Here is a 10,680-nt window from a genome sequence, read left to right on the forward strand (position 1 = left end):
TCCTTACCCTATTTTGGATGAATCCTATGGATATAATAATACCTTAAGATATATGTGATATTTTATTTAGAAAGAAACATTAAGTTTCATTACTTAACTGAGAAGAAAATTGCAACTATTAAAGGGTCAAAAAATATCCTTTCCTAATATACTCGATACTAAATAGCTTGAGTTGGGCTGACATTATTTAGAAACATCTTGGGACCCTCTTTGCTGTACCAACACCTCTCACCAAACTAATGAAGATGAAACACTGCATTTATCTTTATCATTATAAATATGAAGGGTTGAGGGGAAGAAAAATAGAAGAATAATCCTCACAAGCAAGACAAGACTTGCAACATCTCTTTATGCTGGTGCAGGTGCAGACACCTAAATACAGCAACTCTCTGTGGACTATCCACAATGGTACAGAAAGATGAATGTTCAGAAATATTAGATATGATGAGGGATGAAAAGGTTGGATTATATTTTTGAGTTCAATTAGATATCAAAGAATCCCCCCCTTGCAATTAGATTGACCCTAACATTGACAAAAGATGCAAGAAAAAGCTTGACTCTAAGTGGAAGACTTCCTTATATGATTGACAGATGAAGTTTAATCCTGTGTTATACCTATCATATTATTTAGATTTGGTATAGGTTTAAGTTAACTCTGGGTGATCATATATTTTTAATTTTTAATTTTTTTTTATTAATTATATATAGCATGTTTATGGCAAAAAAGTAGAATTAATTATTATAGAATAACAAATATTTCGCTAATGATTTTAATATACAAGTAGAGATGTGAATTTAATATATGGTGTCCATTGTTGGGGAACAATCCTTAATTATATAGTGATATTACTACCATATAAAACATGAGTAGTTTTATGCACATTTACCATAAAAATTGTTATAATGGACAGACCTAAATTATATCATTCGATTAAGATCGAAAGAAACCAACATCTTAAAGAATAACTCATTAAAATTTCAATCTACGCAATGCAAAATCAATCCTATAAATCAAAAAATCATTTTCAAATCTCACGTAGTTCATATGTGAGATTTGTATGATTATATCAAAATTTTAATTAATAGAAATTATCTTTTTAGAAAATAATAATATTTTTTTAGGAAAATAACAAATTCAACTCAAATTTTGGTTCTCGACTTTGTGTGAGTATGTATCATAATCTAATATATGAGTACCATAAATGGATGAAAATTATGAAAGTTTTGTCATACTTCAAAATAATAACAACTTTTCCCATGAAATTTCTCAATAAAATAGATAATAAGCTGACTAATTTTCTCCACAAAATTAGATCGAAAAATCATCCGATAATATATATCCATGTAAAGCCAAAAATATTTTTGTGTATCCTTTTAATTTATCATTGATTGTTAGTGAGACTCTAATTTGTGTGTTTTTTTTTATGATTCATTATGATGCTAAAAATATATAAATTATTTTAGGATTTTATATTTCATATGAGTCTTTAACTCAAATAATTACTGGTAATCATGATGAAAAATGGTTAGACATATGTAGAAGGCCCTTATATTTGGTGATACATATTCTCCATGAAAGACATATATATATATATATATATATATATATATATATATATATATATATATATATATTCCCTCCTTTTGTTGTTGATCATATTCCCTAATAATAAATTCCCTATTTTTCCAAACGTGCTTTGAAGTGCGCACCTTACGATCAAAATCCGACGGTCGAGAAATACTGATCGAATGGGACCAAAAAGAGACCGCTTTGGGCGGCCGTTGATATGCTTGCCGATACCGATATAGACTCCGGTGCGCGTAGCGCTCTCCGTTATATTCCTCCCGTCCGTTCCTAAAATGGAAGATTATCGTTAAAAACGCGACCAAAGGGGAGAAGGCAAACGTTAGAGCAACCCCCAAACCCTAGCTAGGATCTGTCTCCTCGTCCCATTCCCCCCACTTCTTCCGATCTAACGCGGGCGGGCTCGACAGTGCCGGAGACCAGACGCGGTTTCGCATTCGATCCGCCCTCCTCTTAGGGTTTATTTTGCTTTCTACTGGTGATGATTTTGTTTGTTCGGGTCCCGTAATCGAACTTGCTCCGGAAAATTTCTCCTCTTTCTTGTTCTTAGTAGCTCAATTGGGCGAGTTCGTTGTGTTTAAGACTCAAGGTGGAATCTTGTGGCCTTTCCGGTGCTCGAGTTTGCAGATATTTCTAGGGTTTCTACTGATCCGAAGTGTTGGTGGGGGTTTCTCGGTGGGATAGACGGAAGGGGTGGGATGAATAGTGTTTTCCATGAGCAGATACTGGCGGATAAGCTTTCGAAGCTCAACAGCACTCAGCAATGTATCGAGAGTATCCTTTCCAATCGGTTTCATGCATATTTTAGTCAATTTAATACGCTTGTCTCCTGGCATCTTCAAAAGTAGGTGTAGCTTTTCTTCGCTGTGCATAAAGCAGGAAAATTGGATGGATTGCTGTTCTTGTCAGTCATGAACTTGTGGTGTTTCAAAACATTTATTTTTTGTGGCTTCAGTGCCCTATCACTAATGCGGAGTACAATTTTCTATTTGAGCTGATCTTTTAGCTTCTGGTTCGTGGATCTTGATTTTCCATCTTACCGCAGGCGAGAAGTTGCATTTTAGTAGTTACTGTGACAATATTTATCTTTTTCTGACTGCTCATATTTGGTTGATCTTTTGTGGTCTTCTCCTTATGTTTGGCTGGTGATTACAACAACTGAATGTGATACCTTAACTTGGTTCATTCATAGCTTTGTCGCATTGGTGTATTTTTCACCGAAAGCATGCAGAACAGGTTATCCAAACTTGGGATAAGCAATTCCATGGTTCACAAAAGGAACAGAAGGTTCCTTTTCTATATCTTGCCAATGATATCTTACAGAACAGCAAGCGTACTGGAACTGAATTTGTCAGTGAATTTTGGAAGGTTCTTCCGGCAGCACTTAAGGATGTTCTTGAGAATGGTGATGAACATGGGAAGAATGTTGTCTCCCGACTGGTTCGTCCTATTTACTGATTTGGTTACATACTTGTTATGATTGTTCTTTTAAGATTTCTTTTTCTCATTTGCACAGCTTGTCATCCTTTCAAACGCAGAATTATATCTCCTCGATAATATGCCACCTTCCATTATCTTCGTTTGCAAAGTTGTGATGTGTGTTTCTTGCTGCACCTAGTGAAGAAAGGAACACCCGAATGAACATGCTTACAATCTTCATATTATAGACTAGTCAAGGCATGTTGGGCTTTCTTGTATATCTATATGATATCTCTATTTCTCATTTTTCTAGGGGAGCACTAGTAGCAGAAGCCTTGAATGATGACTGTTTTCTTCCTGATGAATTGCCTTTTTATGCTTACTGTTCCCATGCTGATTCTTTAAAGTGGCTGCTAGTCTTTGATGAACACAGATGTAAAAAGAAATAAAAAAATATATAATAGATTATGAAGACTGACAGTATCGAAAGTTATATCCAGTGAACTGAACTCAAAAGAGTAGCCCAGTGACATCACAGTAATTATGGAACTTGCTTACAGGCTGTTCTGCATCTGCTGTCGCAGATTGTGGTAGAATGCATTACCCATATTCGTTTAAGCATTTCCATTTCTCCACATAATCACCTATTTTTGCCCAATATGCTGTCAAGTGTCTCGAACAGTTTTTTTGAATGCTGGTATAAAAGCTTAATGTAGTAGACATATTCATCTGCTGAAGACCTGCTATTCCATTGGTGGAGTTAATTGCATATTGTCCATATGATGATTGTTTGTTGAACACTCAAATCCTAGTTTATTTAATTTCCTTTGACTTCTTCTATTTGTCTGTACACCTGACAAGAAGATAATTGTATTGTAGTCAACTTTCTAGTTCATTGCTATCTGCGATGTGTTCAATTAATGCGTTGATTGTTTGTGCCGATGTCTCTTTTTTTATATAAGCCCATGCATTTTAACTAGATAGGTACATGCATTTGTTTACGTTGATTGTGTTATTGATCAAGCATCTTATGTAGTTCACTTATTAGTTCATGAGGTTCTCCTTAAAAGGCAAGGTACACTTTCTTCACCTATACTACCAAAGATAGTGCTTTTTCAAGAGCTTTGCCATGAAACATAAATGCTGAAACTTTAGAAGTAGCAATTTTGCCTAGCTTGGCCATTTACTAGCCATCCTTGTAATTTTAACAGTGACCTGAAACATCTGAAACTGATAAAAGTATATGGCATATGCTTTGTTTTCTGTAAACTTTTATCATTGAGACACTATGGTAGTGAAATTGTCATCATTCCATAGTCAGAAAATTTATAGCTTGGGCCACTGATGGACCTTATATATGAACTAACAAAGAATTTAATGTTGTAAACATATGACGAATGTCATGAATTTCTGCATTTCTAAAGGTGGAATTTGAAGTATGTTAAGATTGCCAAATTGAATGTTGCTACTGATACATGGCTGGATCATTAATTACTATAGGTTGATATATGGGAGCAAAGAAGAGTGTTCGGGTCACGTGCACGCGGCCTGAAAGAATTGATGCTTGGAAGTGAACCTCCACCTACCTTGGAATTGAACAAAAAACGCTCACGTAGTTCTGTCAAAATCATAAGGAGAGACTCACGATCTGTAAAGATAGTAAGATCAAAGTCCTTTGTATTCTATATTGTAAGTATTTTTATGTACATGATACAAATTGAGAAGAAAATGGCTAAATATGCAATTGTTATGATACCAGAAATTATCTGTAGGAGGGACAGCAGAAAAAATTGTAACTGCACTGCACAATGTACTCAGTGAACACTCCAGTGAGGAGTTGGACTTGAACAAATGCAAGGCTGCTGTCAGGCATGTTGGAAAATTGGAAAAGGATGTCGAAAGTGCCTGTAATCATGGTAAATAATTGCTAATGGTCATGCATGCAAAGTTTCCCTTATTTGGTACCTTCACAATTACATTATATTGATTCTCTTGAGACTATTTGTTTAAATTTTGCTTCAGAGGGAGATCCTCGCAGGGAGTCATTGGCAAATGAGTTACAGGTGGAAGAGGCAACATTGAACGAATGTGTTGAGAAGCTTAAGCTAATTGAAGCAAATCGTGCAGCCCTTGTGACTCACTTAAAAGAAGCACTATCGGAACAGGTTTGTGAGTATTCAAATAGGAACTTTGTCAATTATGCTTGTCTATTGAGAAAAGGACCTGCTTTTGAATTTTGTTTGTTGGTTTGTGAATTTCGTTCAGGAATCTGACTTGGAGAATGTTTGCACACAGCTACAGGTGTGTAATGTGGTTTTACTTTCTTGAATTTCTTGAAAAAGAAATGATAGGAATACCATGTTCTGCTGTAATTTATGGTCATTGTTTACTTGTCAATGTTGATGATGTGTGTTTGTTTAAATGTTGGGTTGCATTTCTGAGCCAACATAGTGTACAGGTGATATGGTCTTTGCTTGTGGTCATTTGCAATAGGGTCATCACACAATAAAATTCTCAATTAATCTTCTTGTAGCCTGCAAAACATCAGATGGTTTCTTTGCAGTAGTGAAATTGTGGATAGCATGGAGCTAGACCTTCCCTTTACAACAATTCATCCATGGCTAGTAGGAATAGTGATGATTCATGGAAACCTGCTCTTGCAAATGTTGTTGCACGTGATCCACTCTTGTTTAGTTGCACTTCTAGCTTTCCTTTTACTGATGAAAAGATCTGTCCAATGACAGCTAGCCCAAGCCATGGTTGACGAGGCTGCCAACATGCAGAGGAGGCTTAACAATGAGCCAGTTGTGATGACGACCAAACCACCATCCAAAACGGAACCACGAAAGCCAGTTTTGAATAGTCCACCAGACAAAGATCCAAAGAAGACTGCTGCTGCAATTGCTGCGGAGGTCGCCGATAAGCTTGCAGCTTCAACTCATTCCCAGCAAATCATGACCTCGGTTCTTTCCACCTTTGCTGCAGAGGAGGCCAAGAATGCAGGTCTGGCTGCATCAACGACTACTACATCTAATTCCTTTTCTGCAGCCCCACCAGATAGGAGGATAAAAGCCGAGAAGCCCTTGCCAATTTCCGATACCACTGCCACTGCCTTCATACCTGTTCAACCGATTGTTGTTCCAACGCCGCATCAGGCTCAAGCGGTTTTGTTGCAGCAGAATCCTGTACAAAGCCAAGCTTCGGCACCACAGACACAGTACAGTATGTACCCAGTTTCAACACAACAGTACCTGCAACACCCTGGAGGTGTCATGATTGGACTACCCTACACCTACAGTGCCCTACCTCCACCACCACCACCTCAACCTCAGATGATAAATATGGGAAGGCCATCACCTTCAGCTCAGCAGCAACAGCCGATGGCTTTGATTCAACAGCCACCACCTCCACCACCACTGACCATGAACCAGCCAATGCAGATAACTCAACAGCCACCCAAGTTTGCACTTCAACAGCCAGCACCCCCTAGTTATAGGCCCCTGCAACAGCCTGGCATAACATTTTACCATGCTCAAACACAATAACCCGAGCCCAAATTCTATTTGTGATGTACACACTTCCTAATTACCACAGCTAATTTATTGTACTGTTTCTTGTGGAATGATTTTGCTAGATGAGCTTAATGTAGAGGTGGGATCTTTTCCTGTGTCATATCTCATTACAGAATAGTCGGTATGTGAAATAAACATTTTGCAGTTCTCTTTCAGAAAAGAAAGTTTCAGTGACGTAGTTGCCATGGTACGTCAATATCAGGATGGGCAAAGCACAGGTTTCATGAAGAAATCCGGCAATTGTCCGAAGTGTTTCGTGTTTGGCATGTATTCATTTTCCAGTTTACCTTCTGAAGCATTTGCTTGTTTCATGATCAGCCGAAATATAGGCTTCTGGGATTGTTTTACGATCGGAATGAACCCGCGTTGTGCTACTGAGAATTCGTGATTTGGTGCCTGTGAATAATTAATTATTCTTACTAACATGTGACTGGGAAAAGCCAATATAGTCTGTGGATATGTAATTATGTTGCATTACCTGCCTTACATCGTAAGCACCCAAACTCGAACAAGTTTATGGCTAGCAAACATTTCAGCTTTGCCTAGAACATCATCTTCTTCATCTTGCTCGTGGTACCAGGCTAGAAATCTCTCTCGCCAGCTTAGTACCAATATTTGCCAATCTGGACATGGTAATCACAAGGCTTCTCATGAAGTTCTAGAGATTTGAGGGAACAGCCTCAAGCACATGAGATTTCAGCTGAATTCTCAAAATGAAACAGACCCCGACACCAATAATGTAAACGACTGATGCTGAAAACGACTCTTTGTGGAAGCAAAATCTGAAAGCTGCCTGTGTTGCATCTTTTTCTTCCTTTAGTGAACTAAAACCTCGCTCCACTGAAGAATACAGTACCTTTTACGTATGCTGTCCTGGCATCAGAAATGAGTTCTAACAAAAATCCAACTGGAGTGTTGTTCTACAGATGATCCATATTACTGCTTTACCAAAATGTCGTGCTCACAAGATCTAACTGTAAGCCAGGCTCCCTGGGTTTGCACGGCTAATGTAGTTTTTTTCGTGTCAGTTGAGTTGCAGTAGCTTCTTCTGTCTTCGACTCCTAAAATATGACAGTTCAATTTTTCAGATCCTTTTAAGACTTGCTGCAGCTCAGGTTGGGGAAGACATTTGGACAGCTGGGCTTCATATGGTGATATATTGTGTCCTGCAGCAGTTGTTACTCGGAAGATGATGAAAGATGCCAACAATATCACACTTGCTTAATGAATTTAGTTTTTTATTTTTTTTTATGAAATTATGAGGAGTATATAGCTCTTTTTTGTCAAAACCACAGAGACTCCCTTTTGGACAATATTGTTCTTTGGCAAGTGAAATTTCATATGACGTCCAGCCTAGTGACATGGGTGAGATTTCGGTTTATGCTTGGGAGAAGGAAAGAAAAATTATGTACAAAAGTTCCTTCTGGTTTCTGACAATTTCCTTAAAAAGCCTACGGCTAATAGGGAACATGAGAAGGTCGACTACTAAACAAGTTTGCATCCTCACCGCGAACATATAAAGTATAATTTCAGCATGCACAAATGCAGCATTAGCAGAATGGAAAACACTAGTTACGCTGATGCAGTTTAGAGGCACGGTTGTGTAACCGTTATTCACCCCCATGGTATCTTAGTAGGCCTGATCATTAACTAAAACATGATGCTGTAAATAAGATAGCACTTTGTAAACAAATTGCAGCCTTTCAGTACATTTTTACCTGGTTGATCAAACACAATGAGCTGCTGCAAAGCAATGATTCCCCAAGTGGACAACTTTTTTTACATGCCAAGTTCTCTGTAAAAGACTATCAAACAAAAACTTGTTAATCAAAATATCCTTTACCGAAGTTTTTTGTGGTGAATTGGAAATTTATCTTGAACCTTTAAGCAAGAGGTTTCAGCTCAAGGATTGGTGGTAACATAGATCAGGTGGCGGCTTATATTGTGGAAACAACTGTCATCAATGGAGTGCTTGCCTCATGGATCGCTTGATAAGGAGGCTTGCACCAGGGGTTACCTGCTGTCACATTAGATGTTTGTGTTAGCTGCTATGTTTACAACATATCAAAAGAAAACAATTCTTTGCAAGGCAACAAGCTACAAAACTCAAACTCGACATGGACAGGTCAAAGGTTTGCCTTACTGGTCCAAACCGATGTGACAGCCAATCGACAACACGGTAAGTGCCACCCCATGCCGATGTGCCAAGTGTCACCATGACAGGGCATGCCGACGGCACAAAAAAAAGACCAAAAATTGCTCTAAAATTATCTGAAAATAAAAAAAATTAGATTAGGGTTTTTAAGTTGGAAATAAATATAAATTTAGTATAATTTCATAAAAAATATTCTAAATTGTGAAAAAATAGTGGTACATATCTTTTTTGAGCTTTGAGGAGTAGCTTTGTGACAGATTTCAGACCATCCTTCTGTTGATATTGAATTATCTAGAAAGAAATGATTTGAATTGTTAGATTATGAGTAAACTTTAAGATTCAAATGAATCAAATAAAAATGAATCGATCAATGGATATACCTGGTTCTACCACCAAAAAAAATGATAGGATTCCTCGAGTAGGGGATTGACTCTCTAACGTTGCCACCGTCATCGGTTGAGGCACTGTTGTCCACGTCGCTGCCACATCTATGGACTAAGCAGGTTGCTGAATGCGATTGAGAAGTTGTCTCGTCGCCCAACTCAATTCTTTCCAACGGATGAATTGAGGCGGTAGAAAGGGTTTAAAAACCCTTAAATCTGGTTCAAACGATCAAATGGACCGTTTGAATTCAACAAATTCTAACCCTTCATCGATAACAAACCCATCAAGAAGATAAAAGGAACGATGAGTACTTTCAATCTGTAGGCCAAAAGATAAAGTACAAATTTTTTTAAATATTAAAGAAATCAACGATGAGTACTTTCAATCCGTAGTGCTTTGGATTCATCTAAGAGCACCTATTTATATTGGCCAAAAGATAAAGTATAATTTTTTTAAAATAATGAAGAAATCAACCATAGCCCAACAGATCTCCTTACCCTCATTTATTTATCTTAATTTAAATCCTTAACTTTTGTTTCATCTAATCCTAACTATTCGGAAAAAAATAATTTTTTTCTTTAGCCAAAGCTTTAGTAAAAATATCGACAAATTGATCTTCAATATTATAGTAGTTCATTTGAATTTCTTCTTTATCAACTAGTTTACAAATGAAATGATGTCAAACTTCGATGTGTTTGGTATGCCCGTCGAAGATAGGATTTTTCGTCATTGCAATAGTTGACTTGTTGTCGTAGTAGATTTTAATTCGTCCATCTTGCTTTTTTTCGTCATTGAATTAATCTTATCACACCCTCTTGATTCAAAATAGTTGAGATTAGATGAAACAAAATATAAGAATTTAGATTAAGATAAATTGATGAGAGTAAACAGACCTATTAGGCTACGATGGATTTCTTCATTATTTAAAAAAACTTATACTCTATCTTTTGGCTAATATAAATAAGTGTTCTTGTATGAATCCAAAGCACTACAAAAACATTAAAAGTTTCTTTGTTACCTTCATTGGAGTTCCTCTAACTCTCATTTGATTGACCTCGTCCCCTTCCTCGAGCGTCAGATCGTCCATAGCCTCTACCATTTTGATCTCTCCCTTGAGATTTGATTTCTGAATTTTTCTTTTGATCCTTCTAATCTATCTTCATTTGAAGAACATGTTCTGACGTTTCATCTGAAGATATGTTCACTTTTTGTTCATGAACTAAAAGCGAGCCCCTTAATTCATCAAAAAACAATATACTTATATCTTTAGCTTCTTATATAGTAGTAGAAATTATATCAAATTTTGGAGATAAACTCCATAAAACTTTTTTTATAACTGTTTGATCTTTAGGTTCTCACCATAAGACCTCATTTGGTTCACAATAGAAGAGACTTTAAAAACAAAAACCAACAATAGATTTAGAATCTTTCATCATAAGAGTTTTGAATTCACGTCAAAGAATTTAAAGCTTTAAAGTTTTTACCTTATCTATACCTCCAAACACACTTTAATGGTTTTCAAGCTTCAATTGATGTTGATGCCAACATCAACAGACTTACGGGCA

The 10,680-nt window shown here is 36.8% G+C and overlaps 1 protein-coding gene and 1 long non-coding RNA gene across 6 annotated transcripts; one reads left to right on the top strand and one right to left on the bottom strand.

Annotated features, from left to right (window-relative positions):
- Positions 1-1,870: 1,870 nt before the first annotated feature.
- LOC135665977 (uncharacterized) lies at positions 1,871-6,676 on the top strand. Its single transcript, XM_065177440.1, has 7 exons — positions 1,871-2,359; positions 2,778-3,025; positions 4,505-4,663; positions 4,764-4,920; positions 5,027-5,169; positions 5,270-5,305; positions 5,749-6,676. The coding sequence occupies exons 1-7, from the start codon at positions 2,284-2,286 to the stop codon at positions 6,547-6,549; spliced, it is 1,620 nt and encodes a 539-aa protein (XP_065033512.1). The 5' UTR covers positions 1,871-2,283; the 3' UTR covers positions 6,550-6,676.
- On the bottom strand, positions 6,640-10,634 carry LOC135665978 (uncharacterized). Of its 5 annotated transcripts, none has more exons than XR_010509662.1 (6): positions 9,112-10,624; positions 8,720-9,022; positions 8,458-8,596; positions 8,295-8,381; positions 7,055-7,742; positions 6,640-6,972 (listed from the first exon to the last, which is right to left on the bottom strand). It is a non-coding gene; the product is annotated as an uncharacterized LOC135665978 (long non-coding RNA). The 5 variants fall into 5 exon arrangements; XR_010509661.1 differs by lacking the exon at positions 6,640-6,972 and having other exon boundaries at positions 7,434-7,742; positions 9,112-9,433; positions 10,134-10,634; XR_010509663.1 differs by lacking the exon at positions 6,640-6,972 and having other exon boundaries at positions 7,434-7,742; positions 9,112-9,372; positions 10,134-10,629.
- Positions 10,635-10,680: the final 46 nt, after the last annotated feature.

This window comes from Musa acuminata, unplaced genomic scaffold (genome assembly GCF_036884655.1).
Source record: "Musa acuminata AAA Group cultivar baxijiao unplaced genomic scaffold, Cavendish_Baxijiao_AAA HiC_scaffold_1051, whole genome shotgun sequence".
In the NCBI taxonomy this organism is placed as follows: Eukaryota; Viridiplantae; Streptophyta; class Magnoliopsida; order Zingiberales; family Musaceae; genus Musa; species Musa acuminata.

Bases quoted from the DNA above. Each gene is read 5' to 3' on its own strand.
- LOC135665977 (XM_065177440.1), top strand. From the start codon at position 2,284: ATGAATAGTGTTTTCCATGAGCAGATACTGGCGGATAAGCTTTCGAAG. The intron at 4,921-5,026 runs GTAAATAATTGC...ATTTTGCTTCAG, and splicing joins CGAAAGTGCCTGTAATCATG to AGGGAGATCCTCGCAGGGAG. The intron at 5,170-5,269 runs GTTTGTGAGTAT...AATTTCGTTCAG, and splicing joins AAGAAGCACTATCGGAACAG to GAATCTGACTTGGAGAATGT.